The following is a 25,295-nucleotide window of genomic DNA, read 5'->3' as shown; positions in this document are numbered from 1 at the left end:
TGGTTAATCGCTAAAGCGAAATTTAATGGTCGCGCGACGATGAATCCGCATTGACCAGGAACTTCAGTTTATGTTGGGGAAAAATTAGAAAAAATATATATTACTGAAATTTTGGAACTCAAAAAAGAGATGTTTGCCGGACACCAAAAATATAATGCTCGCTTCTTTTTTGTGATACAATTTTGAACACCAAAATATCATAAATAGTTTTTCAAAACATTTTGTATTGGATTTTTAGAAAAATAAATAATCTAACCAAAGAGGTAAACCAAAAAAGCGTAAAGCACAGTACTAGGATAAACATATTTATGCAGTTGAACGAAAACTGTTTATGGGGGTATTATAATATATTCATCTTATTCTTATCTTATAAAACACATGTTTATTGCATTTCTGTCCCGTCGGAACGGACTTATCCAATAATGCAGTGCTTTCTCCATGCATTGTTGTACTGCAAGCTCCATATCCACTCTGAAATAACACACTCCTGCCTGCTCTCATAAGAAATATGAATCTTTATCGGATTTCATTTTGTAAACAAAACAAAAAACAGTTTACCCAGGGAGCATGGTCTTTGCCCACTTTGGTCATACTGGTCACAGAGCGAAATATATGGCACTTTCTGTCGCAAAAAAATTTAGCACATCGGAGTACTGGGCTTTAGTGTTTTGTGTATATCGATAGACATATCGATAAGAATACGCACTAAATATGAAGAAAAATGAATAAGAACTTCAATTCATAAAAAATTATTATGGTATCTCATTAATTATGAATTAAGTAGTTGAAGTGGCCAATTGCTTATGAGGATGGTGGATTAAATGCCTGTCTCCAGCACCGTGAAATATTCTTGCCAAGAATTTGCTATATATTTCGTTTTTGCTTGGAACGTAACTAACACAAGCGTACAAATCAGCTGTGTTTTGTAAACATGTGTACTGCAGTGGCAGTTTGAAATTTGAAATGAAAATAAAAAGTAAAATATTAGCTGGTAGTTGAACTGAGAATGCATTTAGGATTTACCAATAATGCAATATGCATAACATACGGTTTACAAAGCTTCCAATATTGTAGGAAAGATTAAATTTTCAATTATGTCATGGAAGAAGTATTTATTGATTCCGACGATCTATTTCGACTCACCTTTACGTTTTTGCGCACAGTTGTTTCTTCCATTTTTCACTCTTAGCCCCCGGAATAACTGTAAACTATATATTGAACATTTTTTGAGCAGCAGAACCTGACAGACGATCCCAGAAATAAATAGTGCAGTCTCCAGTGGGAATAGGCTATTAATTCTATACAATTTGACAACTACTTGATAGTTTGTATCGAAAGTAAATAATAGTAAAACTAGATATTCCAAGACATTGTAAGTTAGATTAGAAGGTCTACGTATAATTATACACACCGTAACACTAGAGATAGCGTATGGCATGAATGTATTTAAATTGTTAAAAGTGGTCAAATGAAGGTTTTATATCAGCGCTCACAGTCTTCAAGTATAGTGTAGTGCCGTGAAATGTAATTTGTGACTAACATTCATCGATAGATACGCAGTTGCATCCCTACGAGTTCGAGGCCTCGTTTTCTGTGTATTTTTGCTTCGCATTTTATATTTTGAGTATTGTGCCTGCCTAAGGATTTTCACAATTGCTTAACCGATTGAGAACCAAGTAAAGAAGCAGGATCTACTATGCCTTATATCTTCACAAAACACAAAGAGCTATTTGAATGAAAAAAAACAAATTAACACTGTCGAGTCTGCTATTCACCCTTTTTATAATTTTACAGACACGAACTGAAGCCGAGAGCACGTAGGAAAGTAACGCTGGCGCCTGCCGCGTTCTCAGCTGAGGCAATCCACGGATCAGATACATTTGTGTGGTATGTTTTTATGTTACACTAATGTAAACTTATTCTTCTTGAAAACAAACATAACATTGGATTATTAACGGAGATGTTACGTGTTTACTCTGCTAAAAGTATCGGATACAATTTTAGGAAGGTTCTATGAACGTGGCAAGCGGCTATGTCCATGAAATCAGACGACAGCGGGTCCGGCAACGGGAACGGATATTTACGGACTATGTCTGAAAGCGCGCGGTCGCTAATGAACGGCTCTGAATCTTCGGGTGACCATACGCACTTTTTGATGCACATGCAGAACGACCGCGACATAAACGCTTCCAACGCCAGCAGTAACAATGCACTGGCCATATCGCAAACCAAAATGCACCGAAATTTCAAGCTACTGGCTGATCCGCAGCTTGTTAAATGTGGCGCCAAATTATATCGCTACGATGGCGTCGTACCGGGCGATCCTATATATCCAACCATAACACCCAGGGATCCACGCAACCCTCTTATTCGCATTCGCACCAGACCTATAGAGCCCCTGCTGTTGCTTATACCCAGGTAAGTTTTGGAAATTTCCCAGGCTCAGAGGAGAGAAGAAACTAAGAAACTAAGCATTTTTTATGAACAGATTTGTGATCGATGCCGACTACGTCGGAACGCCACCTGCGATTGAAGTTACTGTAGTGAACCTAAACGACAACATCGATAAGCAGTTTCTCTCCAGCCTGTTGGACAAGTGTGGAACATCAGACGAAATCAACATATACCATCATCCCACAACAAACAAGCATTTGGGCATTGCTCGCATTGTGTTTGAGAGCACCAAGGGTGCGCGGCAGTTCGTTGAGAAATATAATCAAAAGTCGGTGATGGGAAAGGTATGGAGGATGTTTTTTCGTTCTTCTTTTTTATTTGACTTATTTGTAAATTTACCTATTTGTTTCAGATCTTAAATGTGTTCTGCGATCCGTTTGGTGCGACTTTAAGGAAACATATTGAGACTTTAACGAATCCAGTTGTGCCGAAGCCTGTGTTGGGTGCCACCACCACGAAAGCGCCACCGCATCAGCCCGTAACACAGGGTTCCCAGCCCGAGTTGGCCGACTGTAGCCACGACTACAGCGAGAAGAACTCTGTGGATCACTCAAATAGTGCATACAGCTCTTTTATAAAGACTTCTGACATTGGAGAACGAAGCAGGGATCGCAACTGGGAGCGGGATCGTGAGCGAGAGCTTGATCGTGAGCGAGAGCTTGATCGTGACCGAGATCGAGAGCGGGATCGGGATCGCGATCGATTCTACAAGGATAGCAGTCAACATTCCGCAGAGAGAAGCTATGATCGTGATCGGTCAATGCGTGACAAATACGGATCCTCATTACGCCATGATCGGCCTTTTTATCGCCGGCGGTCTCGAGACAAAAGTCAAGACCCCGGTCGGGATGGTCGAGATAGTCGGGATAGATTGTTCGCTGGCCGAGAACGTGATAGGGCTAGAGACCCGGACGCCAGGTCGCGTAACTATCACCGTTCAAAGGAACGCGATCATTTTCGAGAACGAAATAGATCCCGCGACCACTCCCGTGACCGTTCAAGAGAAAAGAGAGATCTTCGTTTCAGTGTATCAAAGGAGCGAGACTACCGAGAGCGGGATCGTGATCGGGATAGGGATCGATCACTCGACAGAGATCGAAGAGATCGTGTTAGTATAAAGTATAAAAAGCGTTTTACAAGTCACGAATACACAGAAACGGATATAAACAGCTCTTCGTCATCAAAAAACCATCAATATTATACTGCCGTCCCAGCATCTGGCTTGCCTGCTGGGAACTATGTCTACAGCAGTCACTCCTACTCCATGACAGACAGTACTCAGTCCTGGTCAGAGCATAAGAGTTGGAATGCTCCGCAGCCTGATTTTCAACCAAAGCCAAAACCACCCCCACCTCCTCCTCCTGAAGAAGTGGAAAATTGGGACGAGCCCCCAGCTCCCCCACAAAAGTTTGAAAAACAAACTGTTTCACTCTTGGAATCAACGAGCACAAAATCCCAATCCCCCAAGACGGGGAAGACTGCAACAGCAGACGCAACCGCAGAAACAGAAAATGTTGACTTGGACACTCGAATAGCCTTAATATTTAAGGGAAAGACATTCGGAAATGCGCCCCCATTTCTTCAGATGGACAGCAGCGACTCTGAAACGGATAGGGCAAAGCCCGAGGGAGCGGTTGATGCTAATGAAACTCGCTCGCTCTCCGATTCCAATAATTCGGATAACAAGAAAAAGAGCGACAAGAAGATATCAGAAGTGCAACAGGCGCATGGGGCAAGCGATATTTCAAGCGATGACGATTTAATAATGAAGAAAAAGAGATTAAAACGGAGTTTAACACAATGTGAAAAGGATGATGACAACATGTCTCTGTCGAGTTTGTCTTCTCACGAGGAATCCCAACATGCATTACCCAATATAGTCGACCGGGCAAATAAGAAACCAATATCACCATATATATATCCCAATTCGTCCAACCAGCATCCCTACTATTATCAACCTTCGGACTATGGGCATTATCCCTCTGGAATCCCGGCAAACACCGTGCTGACAAGTCGCTACTTTTCAAATCCTGCCTATATGCAGCCGGCCTACTTGTCTGGTGTTGGCGCTTTCAACTTGGATCCCTATGCGCAGACATATGGATACCAGTGCCCCCCCTCGGATCAGAACGACGAGATAAAAGAGAATGTTAAAAAGGTAATTAACTACATTGTAGAGGAGCTGAAGCAGATCCTAAAGCGCGATGTGAACAAGCGTATGATTGAGATAACCGCCTTTAAAAACTTTGAATCCTGGTGGGATGAACACACATTGAAGGCACGCTCCAAACCGCTGACGGACTCAGTGCAGGGCACAACCACATTGAGGCAGAGTAACGCCAATGCCATTACGATGAAGGATTGTGCTGACAGTGAGAAGCCGCCCAGCATTAATCAACTTACCAATACTCAAGTGGATATGTCTGATTTTCAAAGCTTCTCTAGCATTGGTATACGGGCTGCTATGCCTAAATTGCCATCGTTTCGACGCATTTGCAAACATCCGAGTCCTATACCCCATCAAAGGATATCCCTCGAAACAGATTTGAGCGACCAAGAAGAGATGGTACAACGCTCCGACTCTGAGAAAGAGGACTCGAATATGGGCGTCTTTGAGGCACCAGGCTCCATCGCGAAGGAACGGGTTTTGGATAGGGAAATTGCGACTAATCGACTGTCACCTGAAATACATTCAAAACGGAAGGGAAGCGCGTCGAGCTTCTTTTCCTCATCCTCATCATGTTCTAGCGAAGTAGAAAATGAAGGCAACGACGCTGTCGATGGAACAGAAAAGGAAAAAAGCAGCGAGGAGGATAGCTTTGACGATGATCACCCGCCTAGAAGTCACAATCGAAAGAGCAGACTAATTAAGAAGAAAAGGCGTGTGGCATTCAAGGAACCTGTAGATGATAATATTGAAAACATATATTCAGACTCTGAGGACGACAAAAGAGCCATCGATCGAATGCATGTTCAAAAACGGGGTCGAACGAAAAAGAAAAATATCTACTCCGACTCGGATGCAGAGTTAGAAAGTACTGCCGGTAGAGATTTTTTGCCGGCGCTGCGAACAAAGGTAATTTCTACTATACCGTCTGATCTTGAGGACATAAGCAAAGATAGCAGTTTCGGATTGGAGGAAGAGGACAATTTGGATGACAAAGTAGAAGCAGAACTTAAGACTATCCGAAAAATGGTTGATGAATCTCGTCGATCTTTGACCCCTGTTCCGCCGCCAGACTACAATGAAGAGCCGGTGGAAAAGTTCGATGATATTGATCCCCGAAAGCCAGTTTTTGAATACGATCGCATTTACAGCGACTCGGATGAAGAGCGCGAGTACCAGGAAAAGAGACGTAGAAATACCGAGTACATGGCTCAGATAGAGCGCGAGTTTTTGGAAGAACAGCAGAAGAATAAGAAAAACTCTTTCTCGGAAAGTCGTTCAATGTCGGAGCGTAAATTAGAAATTATAAATAAACCTAGTGGAGATATGGCTGAAACTGTAGATGTGGCAGAGGTCCCACTAACGCCAGGCATTAATATTCTTGCTGAACTTGTTGATGAGATTATTAAACCGATTGAGGAGACCATTATCGAAAAATACGCATGCAAGAACGCAGAACTAAATAGTAATCTCAAAAGCACAGATGGGGGGGTTGAGGCACAAACGATTCTAAACGGAGAAAATAAATCGAGCTCCAATATAAGCGACAGTAAGAAGGGAACGCAATCACCGGCTTCTTCAGATGGAGGCTCCAGCCTAGCATCGCAAGCAAGCCAAGTGGCTCTCGAGCACTGCTACTCCTTGCCGCCGCATGCGCAGTCTGCTTCCATGACAGACTCCACCTCGGGACGGTTTGGGCTTGATGCACAGAATAAAAATAGATTTGAAGGACAGGAGAATATGGCTAGTGGTAGCCAAATGTCAAGACCAGGCCCAGGCAGACCACGCAAGGATTCAACTCGGCTGCAAAAGAAAAAGAAGGACTCCGTGCCTCGGCAGTCAAATGCCAAGAACAAAGTAGCGCCCATCACTGATGCGTTGGCCGAGCTGGCCCGTCAAACTGCTAACTTCGTTCCCTACGAGATGTACAAAGGTCGCGACCAAAACGAGGAAATGGTTATTCTCTACACTTTTTTAACGAAAGGTATCGACGCGGAAGATATCAAGTATATTAAGATGAGCTACATTGAGCATTTGCAGAAGGAGCCATATGCGTAAGTTATTTAATTTATTTCGCTCAGGTATAATTTGGTTAATCGGCAATCTCTTCTTTTCCCAGCATGTTCTTGAACAACACTCATTGGGTAGATCATTGCACAACGGACCGTGCGTTTTGGCCACCGCCTCCAAAGAAACGCAGAAAAGATGACGAATTGTTGCGCCATAAGACGGGATGTGCTCGCACCGAAGGCTACTACAAGTTAGATGTGCGAGAAAAGGCAAAGCACAAGTATCACCATGCTAAGGCCAACATTGATGATGCCGAGAACGAAGATCGTTGTGACGAGCCCACAGCACTCACGAATCACCACCATAACAAATTAATATCCAAAATGCAAGGCATTTCGCGAGAGGCGCGCTCCAACCAGCGGCGTCTTTTGACAGCCTTCGGATCTATGGGCGAGTCAGAGCTTTTGAAATTTAACCAGCTCAAGTTCCGAAAGAAACAACTTAAATTTGCAAAGTCTGCCATTCACGATTGGGGACTATTTGCGATGGAGCCCATAGCAGCAGACGAAATGGTAATTGAATATGTAGGACAAATGATTCGGCCTGTCGTGGCCGATTTAAGAGAGACCAAATATGAGGCAATTGGAATTGGCAGTTCCTACCTATTTCGAATCGACATGGAAACCATTATCGATGCAACGAAATGTGGAAATTTAGCCCGATTTATAAACCACAGCTGCAATGTAAGTACGAATACAAAATACATACTATAACAAATTATATTATATACAAAATTTCTCCTCCTTCTCATTGCAGCCGAACTGCTATGCAAAAGTCATTACAATAGAGTCTGAGAAAAAGATAGTCATATATTCAAAGCAACCTATTGGCGTCAATGAGGAAATAACCTACGATTATAAATTTCCTTTGGAGGAGGAAAAAATTCCATGTCTGTGTGGAGCTCAAGGATGCAGGGGAACGCTCAACTGAATGTTACATATGTACGTGTGTACATATGTACATTATGTAAGGCTTCACAAGAGTCTACGTTGGATTCTATCACAAATGTAAATTAAGTTGATATTCAATATCCGAAATAGATGTATATGTATGTAAATACATACCTACACAGTAGACATCTGAAGTAGACATTTAGATACCGATTTTAAAGCACTACAACAAATTAGTTCTATCTTGACTTGTTTGTTGGCTTTGTTTTTATTTATATTTTAATTTTCCCTTGGTGAGTTTCCTGTCCCTAAAATGTTACAACTATAAATCAATCTTTATATTATTAAGTAATAAACTAAGAAATACGTTAAGTCCTGCATTGTAAATACATCGCCGAAATGAGCTCGTCATCCTTAGTATTCGTACTATACCTATACAGTTCACAAGCGATAAGCTTTCAAGGTGGTTATGCTGTTATGTGGATTTATTAAACGCATATGCAAAGCAAAAAACGATTTTCAGATATTTTGTATCATTTTAATTAATTTTCATTGCAAACTGGCCTTTAGTGTTATTTGCATATCCAACTGGGCTTGAGCGATGTTTTCTAGTGCAGACTGAATTTTTTCAAGCAAAAGCTCTCCTTTCTGAACAACTTCCTCTAGGTCCAGTGCGGTTTCTTGATTTTCAATTTCTAGCCGTTTCAGACTCGAGTTTTGGAGTTCAATCGAGCTGTCTTCGTTTGGCAACGACTCAATCAATGTGTCAATATCCTTGGCGCATCGTGCAATTAGCTGTGCGAATAGCTGAGCATAGTCCTCCTGGGGTTGACTTGGATTGGGCGTTTGTGATCCGGTGCGGTCGAAATTTGCAAATTTACTGGGATAAGAAGTCTGTTGTATTATACCTATGGCGTTGCAGAAATGCTCGGCTTGCTGTACGGACAAGTAAACATGATATGATCTATTAAAAAACAGTCTTCGCACAACATAACTAAAACATACTTGGTTCACGGTATCCTGCAGCTGCGTCAGCCTGTCTGCCATTGTTGTATATGATCTGAAAATATGTATTATGAAATTGTGTTTGAAAAACAATAGGGATGATACAAATGATAAAAATAAATATATCGATTCATTTCTGTGGTTTATACAATTGTTGGTGATATATAATATGGATTGTGGGATATCTATCATATGAAGATAATATTTCATACGATATTTCTCATATTCATAAAACGTAGAACAAAGAAATAAAGCAATATTTATATCAAATGCGCCAAATGTTTACCGATGCATTGATATCGATGATTATTTTATTTGGCCACACTAACATTAACAATGCGGGTAATCTTCAAACAGATTTCGGTTTGCCTTGAACTAAAATAACTGCTTGTCACTTCACAATGTGCTTAAAATGAATGAAAACTGTTCTCTTAAATTGTATTCCGATGGAAGGCTATAGAAGGAAAAAGGAGTAATACTAAAGCCAATTTTAATAAAATGATTATTTTATCGCCTTGAAAGGTGATAAAAAAACATTGCTCTTGCATATCTGTCTCGCAGAAATGCCCTTATCCAAAAATTGTTTGTACGCTGTAGTCCTGAGACCCACAGGACCCACAAATAATATATATGTATATGCTTGCTTTAATACAGAATTTGAATTTTTAACAGTTTTTATTTTGTATGCAAACACAAAAGAGTCTAACTGTAGAGTATGCTCTGTTCTTTTATCTTATGTTGATTTCTGTCGATAGAAAAGCCCATCTGAAAAAGCAGTCTGAGCGACTGGATCTCAGAGACTATAAAAGCTAGAGCCACCCAATTTTGCATCCGGATGGCTGTATGCTCACACTGTTACAAGCGTAATTAAAAATTTCGCCGCGCCCGCTTCCGCCTTCACATATGTCGAAAATCTCCCACAGCCACAATTCTGAAGATAAAAGAAAATAAAAAACGCCTTTCGGTAGGGGAGGACCGAATTGGGGTCAGATTGGATCAATATTAAAGACAGAATGAAGAAATTGATTTTCAGTGGCAAAACCCATCCTTTCCAGAAACTTTTATTTTTTGCGTGAGAAGTGTTGATGTAGATGACAGATGCAAAAAAAAGTGTAAAATTAAAAAAAAAACCGCTAAGGTACAGATGTAGTACTGAGTACCGGGTATAAAAGATGTGACGCGTAAGAAGCGTCTCACACATCCTTTCTCGTTTGTTTTGAATTATGGTTTTTTCCTAGCGCAGCCGACTCTCCATAGATTTTTATGAGCAATCCCTTAAACGACGCCAAATAATGCATCTGTACACAAAATAATAGGGAAACAAGATTTAATTTAGTTTTATACTTTTCCTGAGTTTTTACACACAAAAATCATAATTTTTGCATTTAATAGCTTTATAAGTATAACTAAACTATAACTAGTATAACTTTATAACTAAAACAACTAAGTGTTTGGGTGATTTTTTAGCTGCGTCAACTAGCTTTTTAGACTGGCAATGTTCTTTACAAACAAATCGAAGATACTTAAGTTATCTACAAAATCGTACCGCTGCCTCCAAAAAAGGCATTAACAAACGAGAAGGGACGTGTGACGCTTCTTACGCGTCACAAATTGTATACCCGGCACTCAGTACTACATCTGCACCTTAGAGGTGTTTTGTCAACTTTTAAATTTTTTTTCATCTGTCATCTACATCAACAACACTACTAGCGCCAACAAGTTCATTTAGCTCGCCACCCTCCCATAGAGACACACACTGCAGAGTCAGGGCAGAGGCAGAGTCAGAGACGTCTCAGAGGCAGAGGCCGCACACTGTGCGAAGCAGAGTGTGAATGAGAGAGTGTGAAAAAAAAAACATAAACTGTGGGACGGGGTGGGTTTAGCCACTGGTGATCTGATAGATATGGTCATTCCCTACGGAATGGCGTTTTTAGTTTTCTTTTATCTTCAAAAATGTAGCTTTAGTAGGTTTTCGCCCTTTTGTAATGGCTGAAGGGAGGGGAGGGGGGGGGGGTGTCTCATTTTTTAAATATGTACACTGGTTTCAGTGTGAGAATACAGTAGTCTGAGTGCAAAATTTGGTGGCTGTAGCTCTTATAGTCTCTGGGAACTAGCCGACAAACAAGACGGACAGACAGTCATGGCTCTACGACTCGGTTATTGATGCTGATCAAGAATATATACTTTATGGGGTCGGAAAAGCTTCCTTCTGTGCGTTACATACAACCGTTAATCGCACAAATACAATAACCCTATTTACTCTTCGAGTACCGGATATAAAAAAAATGATATGAACTATTTGATTTCCGAAATCATCAAAAAGTCGGTTTGGTTCCCTGAGGAAAAACAAGCAATTATTTTGCAGTGGCTAACCGTTCTGATTCTAATTCGCCAATCTGATAGAAATGGATTGGAAACTTTTTCTTCTGTGTGCTAAGTACATACTTCGAACATAAATCTAACATATTCGGGTACCGGGTACCGTTTAAGAAACGACATATGTACATATGTATGTATCTCCGCGTGGGGATTTGACGCTAAGCACCGTGAGGAGATATGCAGTGAAAATTTGGTAGGAGATACATAAGTACATATGTCGTTTCCAAAAAACGAAGTTTTCAACGCTTATTCAAAAACGACGTTTCCAAAACGACATATGTATGTATGTAATTCCTCGAGGAGTTTAGCGTCATAAAAATGTACATACATACATATGTACATATCTCCGCGAATCTCCGGAATTTATCGACATACTTATCTCCACTGAAAAAAGGATCGGAGGAGATGTTTTCTAAGCAATTAAAAAAATGTAAGTAGCTTAATAAATAGCTAAAGATTTTTCAAAACCTGATAAAATCTCGTCAAAAGTACAACAGAAAAGAGGTAAATATAAACCAGCTCCTGCTTCAATAAGGAAATAAATAAAACACAAAGTGATTTTCCCATACATATTTTAACTATAGCCATATCTACATACATACGAGTATATCCTTTCAGTGATTGACGCCAGCCCATTTGATTAATGCAAAAAATACTTCTCTGCACTGCGAATTTCCTAGGAACAAAATGTATTTTTTGTATGAAAAATGATGACAATCCGTTCTGGTCTTTGCGCTGCTCGATTTAGGGCATGTTGGAAAATGTTGCCCGCGCACATCTCTAGTCTGAACCTTTCCTACATACACACATACGTACATATGTACATACATACGAGTATGTAACAAAAATAAAAACCTTCCCCATGGATGCATGTTGGTTTATATCATCACTTGCGTTCCCAACCATGACCAGTCCCAATGTGTCAGGCAGGCACAATTCGTTTTGAAACTCCTACGAAGTTCAGGCCAACGACAAGTCCACACTCCGCACACTACTCATCAGTGCCGAGAGAAATTTCTCCAAACCAGTTTCTTGAAATGATAACAAGTTTGCGGAGAAGTCGAATTTAATGATAACTTCTGAAAAACAAAGACAAACTTATGCCAGTCTCAGTGTTAGCTATGTTCGAAATGATTTTCCTAGTATTATTATTATTTTAACATACTATGTAATTTATTCTTAAGCTTCATGCTATTTTCTTTTTTAGATATTACCCAGTTTCGTTGAAAGTGTTCGCTTAGATTTAGCAGATGTTGGTACCTGCACTCAAATGGTATTAAGTATACAATGTTGTCGGATAAGAAGAAGACATCTTTTACACATCTTCGTATCTACGCTTCGCTTCAAACGAAGAGCCGAAAAAGACAGCGGTAAGAAACTTGCTTGTTGACTGTATTTCAGTATTCAGTCGGTAACGGGAAAGTCGGCCGCTGCGTATTTTTGTGAAGCGAGTTAAAGATTAGTGAAACGCTTTGCGGTTTGAGGCAATATTGTATCAAGAATAAGGGAAAATATAGTTTAAATATTCATATTTTATCTCAAGTTTTCCTCATTGAAGTTTAAACATATAGTATGTATGAAATCAAATTAGTAAAACTTTTTCGGGTTAGTGATCGAGTGCTGTCTGTCCACATTGTTTTTTTTTTTTTATTTTGATGCATGGGTGAAAGTAAAAATGGGAAGAGAATTCATTTTAGAATTCCGTTGTCAGATCTTGTTGGAAATGATCCGAATATCTCTCGTATACACAATGAAAGAAACAAGTTCTGATATTGGATTGAATTTTTGTTGTCCAAAAATAAATGAAGTTCTCAGTGGCAAAACGGGTATCTCTTAACACAAAAATAAATAAAATCAACATATTAGGTTTGTGTTAAAATGTTCGCACGACAAAATGAAGAAAGAGTTGTAAGACAAAGGGGTTTAAAGAAACCAGACACAGCATTTTGCGGATTTTATATACATATGTACTTACATGGGTGTAGTATTTCCAAATCCACCTAATTACCATAACTTTCCATATCGTGACGCCTCATTATGAGCGCGTTCTTATTTGTTTTATGAACTCTTATGTAAATGTGGACAACAAAAAGACGTGATTTCGTGCATGCTAAAAGTGGAGTCGATGGCAATAATTTAACACTTCCGAAACCAGTTCTTTCATTCTTTCGGGAGGGGAAGTATTCTCGCGTGTTGAACTGATATTGATGATTAAGTATAAAAGCGGAAATTCGTTTGATTTCGGCCAGGTGATTGTAATGCACCGAAGAAATCATATCCGAATTATGAAATTCAAACATAAGCATGAAAATTCATACATATGTAAATGTATGTATGCATCTTCTGTAGCATCTACATCACATACAAAAATTGATGATGATCTGTCAACACTAACAAAACTCAGAGCATGTTAATTGTTGGTCAAGTAATTGATTACATGGTAAAGATACATTCTCAAGGAAATTAAAAGCTTTGAGCTTGAGACAAGCTTTAGCACTGTTCCTAGTATTTCCTGAAGCGAGGAGTTCATAACTTCTCTTATACATTCTACATATTTTATTTTTATTCCTATTTTTTAGCGATTGTTGAGTGAACCCTTACAATGGTTTTAAACTAGACATACATATGTACATACATTACCAATGACAATTGTATGGCTTTATTTTGATCTAAATATGTTTATGTAAGTATTTTATACTTTTACAGGAAATGCCACGATCGCCTCGGTCTAATCTTTGGGCCATACTACTCTATGCTCCATTATTGTGTATTCGTTCCTGCGATGGTCACGGAAGGCTAATCGAACCGCCAAGCAGAGCATCGGCGTGGCGTTATGGATTTCAGACGCCGCCAGACTACAATGACCATGAACTTTATTGCGGTGGTTTTACTCGACAATGGAAGAGAAATGGTGGAAAGTGTGGTGAATGTGGAGACGCGTGGGACATGCCGGAGCCGCGGCCTCATGAAAACGGTGGACAGTGGGGGCAAGGCGTGATTGTGCGAACCTATTTGCCAGCCTCCGAGATGACAATTCGTGTGGAATTAACTGCCAGCCACATGGGGTACGATAGACGTGGACTACTTTTACAAGTGTGGAATATCATATTTGTTTGGTTTCTTCTCTAGGTATTTCGAGTTTCGGTTATGTGATAAACCGGGTGCCAAGCAGGCATGCCTTGATAAAAATATCCTCCACATACTTGGTGGATCACCCGCGCAGCCTAGTCCTGCAGATATGGACACCCGCTTCTATCCTCGAAATGGAAGTCGCATATATGAAATCAAAGCACGCTTACCTGGTAAAGTTTTTTAAACACTTATTACCCGTACAATAATAAAAAACATAATTTTTGCCCACAGAATTGACATGTACTCAATGTGTGCTGCAGTGGCGGTACGTTGCTGGGAACAATTGGGGCATGTGCAACGATGGTAATGGTGCAGTTGGTTGCGGTCCCCAGGAGGAGTTTCGTTCGTGTTCAGATATCGCTATAACCCTAGATGCGCGACCTCCTATGCGGACTCCTATTCGGCCTGTGTACCCAACTTTGACACGATCTAGTACGAAACGGCCAACGACAAATGAATATGATTCAGAAGAGACTGAATTTAATTATTCCCATTTATTAGTGCTATTAATTAGTCTGGTAGTAGTTGTTTGTGCCTTTGCAATTTGGTACTTTTTTAGACGTACATTTTGTAATTTCAAGGAGTGTAGGAACTCTGTTTCGCAGAAGCTTAGAAATAATAACAAAACTAATGCGGCTTTGGAAAATGCTGTCCACAGCCGCATCTTTAAACCCTTTGAATCGCTTGGCTTTGGATCTAAGGTTGCCAAAAACTTCAAAGGTGTTAAGGTGGACAATCCGCCCGTTCCCCCACCGCGGACAAAACGAGATGGAAGGATACGAGAATTGTCAGCCAATGCCTCAAGCGTAGCCTAGAAAGCATAGCAATTTCACTGCATTGAGAATTGAGCAAGTAATTGGTTTCCAAACCCCTTCACCATCACCTTTTGATATTCCATAACTAACTCAAAACAAGATATACTATTTTTAATCGCTTTAAAATTGAACTGAGCAGTAAGTGATATATTCTCATTATTATTTACAATCATATGAATGTATGAACGACAATACGCAATGCAAAAATTATTTATAGGGAACTCCTATTCTCCTTGTATTCTGTATTCTGTTTATTATTTTCGTTATACCAATTCTACCAATGATTGCTGTAGTTATTATCTTTCATAAGAAAATAGATGTGCTTGCATCTATGTACTACGTACACATGTATTTATATTTATTCACTGTTTACACCAAGATTCACTGCCACAAATATATAATACGATCAAAAGAGTGTTTACGAGTATGTGATAGAAAAAGGTATACAATTAAAATTGTAGTAAAGACATAGAATAAAATAAATGCGAGTATATTAAATGTGTCCCATTTTTATATGTATCTTTTAAAAATGAATGGATCTCCGTAACATCATAGGCTACATGATTCACGATAGTGAATCGGCTCTAGATAGCCTCCCACTTCTTTCTGCTTGTACCTCGTGGGTTCATTGCACCTCTATGGAATCACCTATATACATATGTATGTACATTTGTAGAGATGTTTACTTGTTTCCTTATTCCAATTATACCAATGATTTTCGTAGTTATCATCTTGCATAAGGAACTACAGATGTACATATGTATATATGTATGTCGCTTGATGTGAACGTGATTTTTAAGGAAGCAAAGCGGCTCTTTTTTTTTACGAAAAAATCATTACCACTTGATTGCTTTTGTCACACACGCTAATTATGCCCACACACTCGTAAATAGAAACATTTAAATGTACATATGTATGATACAATCAGATTACATATAGATTTGTATGTACATTTATATATGTACATATGTATGTGTGTGCTATCAAGCAAGTTCAATCAACGGCCTATTGATTTGCATTTAGCAGTTCATTAACATTTAGCAATACGCTTTGAAGTTCATTAACATGGCTAGTGGAAGTATTGTTTTACAATGTACTTACAATCTATTTCCAGTTGGGTGCATTGTTCGTTTGCTAAATAATCCAATGGCAACGACTTCATAATTAAATTTGCTTTTAACTACTTTCACTTTGTATAACTAAAGAATGAAAAATCTATATTGTGTATTGTTCAGCTCTATAGTTAAATATTAGCAAATAGTACAAATGTTACTTTAATTTTTTATTCTTCAATAACATACATACATACACATACATATATGTTTATGTACATACATACATATGTACATATGTAAGTGGTAATAAATAAATTTGTGTTCGGGAGCTTTGCGTTAGCTTTTTGGGATCTAGATGGTCAATTTACGATATTAATCGATTTAACACTACGACTAACTCAAGGTTGGCGTAGGCATGATTTGTTAATTAGTCGTTCCTGAAATTTAAATTATCCAGCCCTTGCAATCCCGGTACACGAGAAAATGAACTGCCTACTTATACAATTCATCGACTTTAATTACTTTGGTGTGTTTGTGGTCAAATTATTTACCATTTATTTCTTTTGGAATTTGTAATGGGAAAGACTATATCGCGAGTACGTATAAAAGACGATGGGGCATATCGGGAGCCTAGTTGCAATTTGTTTCGCAATCCGACAATACCTTTTTGTTCTACTATTAAGCTGACGGAAGCTAAAGATAATATATTCCTAATTTGGTGGTAGAGTAAAGTGAAAGAATTTCTGAGAAAAAAAATTACTGAAAGAAGTGAAATACAAAACAAAAAATATGTCTACTGAAAGAAATGAGAAGAAATATTCCAGAATCCGTCCTGATTCAGACGGCGATGATATAGTGATCTCCGGGATGGCAGGAAAATTTCCAAACTGTCGCAACATATCGGAATATGAATACAAGCTTTATAACAAGGTTGGGACCCACCCATATAAAAATATTTCATTTATAAAAAAGTGACCCGAAAATATATGCTACATATAACAATAATATACATAGATTCTCCTCCTTACATATGTATCGTATGAGGTCTCTTTTTATTTTCTTGCAAAATGGTGTTACATTGTGCTCAAGTGAAACATTTAAAATAATAAGAGAAGGGACGGGTGAGACGCTTTTTATGCTTCACAACTTGTATAATTGTTACTCAGACAGTATATCTGTACGGAGAACGGAGAAAATATATGAAATTGATTTCAAATTGATTTAATAAATTATCCGCCATCCGAGATTCGGGAATCCCAAAGGCGTATAATTTGATTTTACTCCATATATATATGTATGTGTATGTATTAGCAATTATGTCTATATTTTAGATTGATATGGTGGACGACGATGAGCGTCGTTGGCGTCACTTTAATCCGGAAATACCAAAACGTTCAGGAAAAATCTCTGACATCGAAAAGTTTGATGCTACTTTCTTTGGAGTGCACTTTAAGCAAGCCCATACAATGGACCCCCAAACACGTATTCTCATCGAAACTGCGTACGAAGCCGTCATAGATGCAGGCATTAACCCTAAGAGTCTACGTGGCTCAAAAACTGGAGTTTTCGTTGGATCCTGTATATCTGAATCGGAGAAAACCTGGTTTTACGAAAAGGTTTCATCTGGCGGCTTTGGAATAACTGGCTGCAGTCGGGCTATGATGGCCAACAGGATTTCGTACTCCCTGGGACTGGAAGGTCCTTCGTTTTTACTGGATACAGCTTGTTCCAGTTCCATGTACGCATTGGACAACGCTTTTAGCGCCATTAGAAACGGAGAAATTGATGCTGCCATCATAGGCGGATCGAACTTACTTCTTCATCCTTTTGTAACCCTTCAGTTTGCGAGGTGAGTAAGAAAGAGCAAGTGCTGGGATTCAACGTAGATAACAATGAGATATTTCAGACTTGGTGTGCTGGCCCCAGACGGCTATTGTCGTCCTTTTGACAAAGATGCTAGCGGTTACACACGATCGGAAACCATTAACTGCCTTTTTCTGCAACGGAAGCGAGATGCTAAACGTGTTTATGCAAGTGTAATTTATTCAAAAACGAACTGTGATGGATACAAACCAGAGGGTATTACATATCCGTCGGGCAAAGTGCAGGAAAAATTGCTCGACGAATTCTACAAGGAGATTGACGTTACACCAAACGACTTGGGCTATTTGGAGGCTCACAGCACAGGGACTGTGGTGGGGGATCCAGAGGAGTGCAAAGCGATTGACAATGTTCTTTGTAGCCACAGACAAGAGCCTTTATTGGTTGGATCCGTCAAATCAAATGTTGGCCATTCGGAAGCAGCTTCAGGTATCTGTTCGCTGGTAAAAGCCTGTTTTGCCTTTGAAACTGGTTTCATAGCACCAAATATCAACTTTACCGAAGTGAAATCTGTAATTGCACCCTTGGCCGAGGGACGATTGATTGTAGTTAAAGACGTCACCCCACTCCCAAAACCATGTATCGGCATAAACTCCTTCGGATTTGGTGGGGCGAATGCTCACGCCCTTTTAAAAGCTTATCCGAAGTCAAAGGCTAATTTTGGCCTACCAGACGATGATATCCCACGAATTCTCACCTGGGCAGGAAGAACAGAGGAGGCAGTCAATGAGATTTTCAATGCTGTGGAGAAAAAACCGTTGGATGCGGAATTTATTGGATTACTTCAGAACATTCAAGAGAGCGACGTATCTGGCATGGTCTTCCGTGGCTACGCAATTTTTGACAAGCAAGGGGAAGCTCCTGCAAAAGCATTAGCCAGAGATGTCCAACACTACACTGGTCTCCAGCGGCCCATAGTGTGGGTGTATAGTGGAATGGGCTCGCAGTGGCCCGAAATGGGTGCGTCGCTTATGGTCATCCCCCGATTCCGCGAGTCCATAGAAATATGCCATCAGACTCTCAAACCGAAAGGAGTTGACCTCATACACATCCTAACTTGCAACGATCCCACAACTTACCAAAATATTTTGCACTCCTTCGTGGGTATAGCGGCGGTGCAAATCGGTTTGACTGACGTCTTGCGGTCTCTAAACTTGGAGCCGGACTTCATTATCGGGCATTCTGTGGGTGAACTGGGCTGCGCATATGCCGACGGTGGTCTCACCCCACAGCAAATGATACTAGCCGCCTATTACCGCGGAAGAGTAAGTGTGGATGTGGACAAAATTATGGGCTCCATGGCAGCAGTCGGAATTGGCTACAAGTCAATTCAGCCCATGCTGCCCGAATCCATCGAAGTGGCCTGTCACAATGGTCCGGACAGTTGTACCATCTCCGGACCAGTCGCTGATGTCACTCGTTTCGTAGATGAACTAAAATCGAAGAGTATATTTGCTAAAGAAGTGCCCTGCTCCAACATCGCCTACCACTCAAAATACATTGCCCACATGGGGCCCCCACTGCTTCAGTACATGAGGGAAACTGTGCCACATCCCAAAGTGAGAACCGATAAGTGGCTGAGCACCAGTGTTCCCAAAAGCGAATGGGATCATGCTGAGCGCAAGCTGTGCTCCGCTGAGTACCATACTAATAATTTGCTGAGCAGTGTCCTCTTTGAAGAAACATTTGCGATGCTCCCAAAAAATGCCTTGACCATTGAAATTGCACCGCACGGCTTGCTGGGCGCTATTCTGAAGCGATCCATGCCCAGTGGGGTTCACATTCCACTCACGAATAGGGGAAACAAGAACAACGCCTTGTTCTTTTTGTCTGCACTGGGAAAGTATGTGTTGCGAATATGAGCGAACGCTCATAATTATTATTTATTATTAATTTGCCTTTCTTTTGCTTTTTCTTAGAACATACCAAAATGGATTGATGGTTCCGGTTTCGAATTTGTACCCAAAAACTGACTTCCCCGTGTCGCGGTCCACGCCCAGCATCAGCTCACTCATCCGTTGGGATCACAGTGAGGATTGGTTTGTGACAAAGTATGAAAATATGAAAACAAAGTCCAGTGGGGAGCGAATATTTCCAGTTAATTTAGCTAGTGACAACGAGGAGTTTATGAGTGGTCACGTTATCGATGGTAAAATCTTGGTCCCAGCCACATGCTACCTGCAGTACGTTTGGGAAACATTCTCTCTTATGTACCATGGTCCCAGCTATATGGATGTACCGGTCGAGTTCGAAGACGTACGCTTTTTGAGGGCCACGAACATGTCAGTGAATGGCGAAGTGGAATTGAATGTCATGATTCACTATGGCACCGGTCACTTTGAGGTAAGTGTTCACTTATGTATATACAACAAGAATATATATACAAATATGTACTACAAATTATTCTTACTTCACTTAGATAACGGAAGCGGGTAGTTTGGTTGTCACTGGCATTATAAGAGAGATTGAGAGTCGCACCATACCTGAGGTATATCATTTCCAAAAGGAATCAGAGTTTCCGATGGTAGCAAAAAAAGACTTCTACAAAGAACTAAGACTACGCGGATATCATTACAATGGAGCATTCAAGGCAGTACATAAGGCCCGTTCGGATGGGCTCTACGGACAGGTGGAGTGGAACTATAATTGGGTAACATTCATGGATGCGATGCTGCAAATTCAGATCCTGGGAACTGATTCTCGGACTCTCCTGCTGCCAACAAAGATTCGAAAACTCCGAATAAATGGCCTGCACCACTTTGCCGAACTCACCAAACTGGATCCTGAGAATCGTTTCTTCGACGTATACGTGGATCAAAAGTACGATCGGATTATTGCGGGTGGCATTGAGCTAGTCGGTCTTCATGCCAGTCCCGTCCAAAGACGCAGGCCTCCCGGAATTCCCATCCTGGAGAAATATGAATTTCTCCCTTTCGTGACGTCTCCGGCGATATCGTTGGAAAATGCTGCCCGAATTTGTGTGCAACTGGCCCTAGAAAATAATGCTACATTGAAACTGAAGCTGGTCGAAGTAGATACAGATGGCAGGAATACGGTTTTAAACGAATTCCTGGAAGCTATCGAGGACCTGCCAGTAATTACGGGAGACTACATGTTTTTGACATCCAAAAAGGTCGACGAGATTCCAGGCATTCATATTGAAAATGGAAATTTGTCCACGCAATCGAATTGTCATTTCGTTGTTTGTGGTGGTGTCTGCGGAGATCGAAACAGGGAAGTTATTGAAACCGCCAAAAACGTGCTTACAGAAAGTGGATATCTGCTGATAAGAGCGCAATCCAATATCGAAAGCGTACATTTAGAAGTCTACGATCAGTTCCGAACGATTTCAATAATTCCCATTGAAAACAATGAGGAGACATTTGTTCTCCTCCAGAAAGTTCCAAAGAACCTGCAAATAGAACCAGTCATTGTGAAAGTCTCCGAAAATGATGAAAAATTCAAGTGGATCGCTCCGATTCAGTCTGCGCTCGGCTCAAAGACACCTGTTGTTTTGTATTCCTTTAATGAGGAGCTCAATGGACTCATTGGGCTGGTGAACTGCTTGCGCAAAGAGCCAGATGGCAACTTGATTAAATGTTTCTTTGTTTCGGACGAAACAGCCCCCCCGTTCAATTTGACAGATCCCTTCTATGCAGCTCAGCACTCGCTCGGGTTGGCAATTAACATCTATCGCAATGTAAGTTATTATTCTTGGCACACGGGTACCGCTCATAACTAATACTTTGTTATTTTTAAAACTCAGGGCACCTGGGGGAGTCTGAGACACTTGAAATTGCCCAAGACTGATAGACAGATGGCCAGATTGGATCACATCTATGGAAATGTGATTCAACGTGGAGATTTGTCAACCCTCCGCTGGCTTGAGGGCCCGCTGGATCCGCAAGACTGCATGATCAAAATTGCGTACTCTTCGCTCAATTTTAGAGATGTTATGCTGGCAACGGGTCGCTTGGCCGTTGAGTTATATGGCTCCAGTCGAATAGACCAGAATTGTGTTCTGGGCTTCGAGTATTCCGGGATCAACACCGTAACGGGTCGGCGCATCATGAGTATGGTTGTCAAGGGTGGCGTTGCCTCTTACGTGGAGAAGCCGTCAAAGCTCATTTGGGATATTCCCGATCACTGGTCCCTGAAGGAGGCAGCCACCGTGCCAGTGGTATATATAACCGTATACTACGCCTTCTTCATGGTGAGTGACATACGGAAAGGAAAAAGTATACTTATACATGCCGGAACCGGGGGCATTGGACTTGCCGCGATTCGAGTGGCATTGGCCTACAACATGGAAGTTTTTACAACTTGCAGTACTCCTCAAAAGAAACAGTTCCTGCTGGATACATTCCCACAACTAAAAGGTAAACCTGAGCCACAATGTTATTAATGCAAAAATTAACCAATCGGCCCTGTCGTATGTTTTACTTTTCAGAGGCAAACATTGGAAACTCGCGGGACACATCTTTTGAGCTAATGGTTCAGCGCGAGACGGATGGAAATGGTGTGGATTTTGTGTTGAACTCCTTGTCTGAGGACAAGCTTCTTGCTTCGGTTCGTTGCCTTGGAAAGTCAGGCCACTTCTTGGAAATCGGAAAGTTCGATATGGCCAACGACAGCAAGCTTGGAATGGGATGCTTTCTGAAGGAGATCACTTTCCATGCTGTCTTGGCAGATAGTCTGCTCGTGGCTCCCGAAGAAGATATTTGGGTAATTAACCTCAATGATATTAGCTAAATGAAATGATGTTTATGCACTTGTGCACACTTTGACAGCGCTTGAAAAGTTTAATTGATGCGGATATTGCCAAAGGTGTAATTCAGCCGTTGCCCGTCACGGTGTTCCCGGCTCATGAAATTGAGCAGGCATTTAGGCACCTCATTGGTGGAAAACACATCGGAAAAGTAGTAATCCAAGTTCGGGAAACACCCGAGGATGCGGCTACCTTACCAGTGCGAGTGATGAGCCAGATCTACTTCAAACCAAACTTATCCTACGTCATTCCGGGCGGACTAGGCGGCTTTGGAATGGAGCTGGCTGACTGGATGGCTCTGCGTGGGGCACGAAAGCTGATACTCAGCTCCAGTCGCGGCATAACGAAGGACTATCAGTCTTACCGAATTGCGTAAGTTAACTATACCAGAGCTACGGGTTTTCTCACAAATTGTTTGAAAATATAATTTTATTTACAATCCATTTAATAGGCTTTGGAAGACTTACGGCTGCGAAGTAATGGTTAACACGGCGGATATATCGTCCGTTGATGGCTGTCAAAAGTTGCTGTCAGAGGCTTCTAAATTGGGTCCTGTGGGTGGTATTTTCAATCTGGCTGTATTGCTGCGTGACGGCATTTTTTCGAACCAAAGCATGGACCAATTTGTGGAGAGCTTTTCTCCTAAAGCGGTAGCAACAAAACATTTGGATACCTTATCACGGGTATTTTGCCCAGAACTGGAACACTTTGTGGTGTTCTCCAGTGTTTCCTGTGGCCGTGGAAATGCCGGTCAAACAAATTATGGAATGGCCAATTCTGTTATGGAACGCATAATCGAATGTCGCCACAGAGATGGGTTGCCAGGTAAAGCCATCCAGTGGGGTGCGGTTGGCGAGGTGGGACTTGTGGCGGACATGGCAGAAGACAAAATTGACATGGAAATAGGAGGAACCCTTCAGCAGCGAATCTCATCATGTCTGCAAGAGCTTGACAACTTGTTGAGCGCCGAATCGCCAATCGTTGCTAGTATGGTCGTCGCCGAGAAACGTTCTGGACGATCTGGTAACGAAAGTATTATCGATGCTGTTATGAATATCATGGGCATTCGGGACTTGAAATCGGTATCGCTGGGCACAACGCTGTCAGAGATGGGTATGGACTCGCTGATGGCAGTCGAAATCAAGCAAACCCTTGAGCGTGACTTCGAGCTGGTTTTGTCGCCGCAAGATCTACGATCGCTTACATTCCAGAAACTTCAGGAGTTCGTTGATGCCAGGGAGAGAGAGAATACTGATGACATCAAAATGATATTTGCATCAGAAAGTAACCTCTTAGGCATGGACATGCTTCTTCGAAACTTGGGCGACGAAGCACATTGCGATGAAGTCATGATTCCACTGAACACATCAGCAGCTCCTTCAAAACAGAGCTTCCCACCAAATATAATAATTCCTGGGCTAGAGGGAACTGCGGGTCAGGCCTGGTACCATATTGGATCGAATTTGCAAAGCAGGGCCGTTGTCCTACAGCTCCATCAATTTGCCAGCCTGGAGACTGTTCGAGAAATAGCTGAGCAGAGCTTAGAAGTGAGTAAATCCTTTATCCTTATTGTACATAATTGTACATAAATTATCAAATGTTATTTTTTGCCATCTTGTAGCGTGTCAAGCCCATTTTGAAGCCGACAGAACCCTTTTATATCATTGGATACTCCTTTGGTACTTTTGTGGCCCTTAAGCTTGCAGAGCTACTGGAAAACGCTGGCTTCCGTGGACATATTTTGCTGTTAGACGGAGCACCTCATTTCTTAAAACGACTCACTAATCTTCACTTGGGGGAGAACTTTTCGGATAACGACCTCTACGACCTTCTTTTAACTAGAATCGTCAGCAAGATATTCCATCAGGAGTCGACTGCTACAGTTTTCCACAAGATCAAGAGCCTTGAGGAAAAAATGAAACTGTTCATGGAGTATGTGGAAAAGCAGAAGGTGTACAGCAAAGAGTACGCTACTACAATGGTAGGCGCCATGTTTCGAAGGGTGAAAATGGCAGCTACATTTGATTTGGACAGTACCATGAACCTTAAGTCTCCCATAACTCTAATCCGTCCAGCAGAGGTTTCTCTTCAAGACATCGATGAAGACTATTGTGTTTCACAGCTGACATCTGGCAAAGTGGTGCTTAAAGTAATTGAAGGAAATCACACAACTATGCTGGATAATCCAGCACTCGCCAAGATAATAAACGATTTTGACCCAGCACTTTTGGATGACAAAAACTTTGAGGAATATATTCGAGACGATAAGCCCGTTGCGGTGGTGTAAATATAATCATCTCACATAATTTCTCTCCAAAGAAACGAGCAAAGCATAAAATAACACAGACATATTAATGTTTTTGTTCTGTAAAACACAAAACTAACCATATTTAATATAAAATCTATAATTATATATGTATAACTATCACGTTATTTATTCTTTGTCCTCAAATAATCGAACTACAGCTAGAGGTAAACCCATGTGATCACATGCAGTATGCTTACCAGTAAAACTGTCCTTGATCAGCATCAATAGTCAAGGCGATACTGGTCCTGATCGACGGCTGTAACTCAGAAATTATGACAGCTGGAGAAATTGGTGTCCGTACTGTGATATTTTAAATTATAGTTTTGACCTTTACCGACCACTAAACAAAACTTTGCAGATATACTCGATCA

General features: G+C 41.0%; 4 protein-coding genes across 8 annotated transcripts; 3 read left to right on the top strand and 1 right to left on the bottom strand.

Moving 5' to 3' along the window:
- The first annotated feature begins 1,544 nt into the window (after nucleotides 1-1,544).
- LOC117590140 (histone-lysine N-methyltransferase SETD1) lies at nucleotides 1,545-7,750 on the top strand. 2 transcript variants are annotated; one of them, XM_034282512.1, is made up of 7 exons: nucleotides 1,545-1,676; nucleotides 1,795-1,887; nucleotides 2,005-2,418; nucleotides 2,489-2,738; nucleotides 2,807-6,675; nucleotides 6,741-7,374; nucleotides 7,448-7,750. In XM_034282512.1, exons 3-7 carry the CDS (start codon nucleotides 2,033-2,035, stop codon nucleotides 7,619-7,621), a joined length of 5,313 nt encoding a protein of 1,770 aa, XP_034138403.1. In that variant the 5' UTR covers nucleotides 1,545-1,676; nucleotides 1,795-1,887; nucleotides 2,005-2,032; the 3' UTR covers nucleotides 7,622-7,750. The 2 variants fall into 2 exon arrangements, with proteins under 2 accessions (XP_034138403.1, XP_034138404.1); XM_034282513.1 differs by having other exon boundaries at nucleotides 1,987-2,418.
- A 298-nt stretch (nucleotides 7,751-8,048) lies between these two features.
- On the bottom strand, nucleotides 8,049-8,719 carry LOC117590159 (mediator of RNA polymerase II transcription subunit 21). Its single transcript, XM_034282546.1, has 2 exons — nucleotides 8,587-8,719; nucleotides 8,049-8,517 (listed from the first exon to the last, which is right to left on the bottom strand). The coding sequence occupies exons 1-2, from the start codon at nucleotides 8,626-8,628 to the stop codon at nucleotides 8,131-8,133; spliced, it is 429 nt and encodes a 142-aa protein (XP_034138437.1). The 5' UTR covers nucleotides 8,629-8,719; the 3' UTR covers nucleotides 8,049-8,130.
- A 3,647-nt stretch (nucleotides 8,720-12,366) lies between these two features.
- On the top strand, nucleotides 12,367-15,139 carry LOC117590150. 4 transcript variants are annotated; one of them, XM_034282532.1, is made up of 4 exons: nucleotides 12,367-12,570; nucleotides 13,672-14,030; nucleotides 14,095-14,267; nucleotides 14,329-15,139. In XM_034282532.1, exons 1-4 carry the CDS (start codon nucleotides 12,538-12,540, stop codon nucleotides 14,910-14,912), a joined length of 1,149 nt encoding a protein of 382 aa, XP_034138423.1. In that variant the 5' UTR covers nucleotides 12,367-12,537; the 3' UTR covers nucleotides 14,913-15,139. The 4 variants fall into 4 exon arrangements, with proteins under 4 accessions (XP_034138423.1, XP_034138426.1, XP_034138425.1 ...); XM_034282535.1 differs by having other exon boundaries at nucleotides 12,367-12,535; nucleotides 14,329-15,138; XM_034282534.1 differs by lacking the exon at nucleotides 12,367-12,570 and adding an exon at nucleotides 13,255-13,293.
- Nucleotides 15,140-16,615: 1,476 nt separating this feature from the next.
- LOC117590138 (fatty acid synthase) lies at nucleotides 16,616-24,941 on the top strand. Its single transcript, XM_034282510.1, has 10 exons — nucleotides 16,616-16,897; nucleotides 17,299-17,816; nucleotides 17,874-19,691; nucleotides 19,768-20,191; nucleotides 20,268-21,548; nucleotides 21,615-22,227; nucleotides 22,299-22,573; nucleotides 22,639-22,988; nucleotides 23,068-24,163; nucleotides 24,238-24,941. The coding sequence occupies exons 1-10, from the start codon at nucleotides 16,757-16,759 to the stop codon at nucleotides 24,901-24,903; spliced, it is 7,182 nt and encodes a 2,393-aa protein (XP_034138401.1). The 5' UTR covers nucleotides 16,616-16,756; the 3' UTR covers nucleotides 24,904-24,941.
- The last annotated feature ends 354 nt before the right edge of the window (nucleotides 24,942-25,295 follow it).

The sequence above is a fragment of the Drosophila guanche genome, unplaced genomic scaffold (genome assembly GCF_900245975.1).
Source record: "Drosophila guanche unplaced genomic scaffold, DGUA_6, whole genome shotgun sequence".
Classification (NCBI taxonomy): Eukaryota; Metazoa; Arthropoda; class Insecta; order Diptera; family Drosophilidae; genus Drosophila; species Drosophila guanche.
The sequence above is the reverse complement of the archived record's forward strand: the minus strand, read 5'-3'. Positions and strand labels throughout refer to the sequence as shown.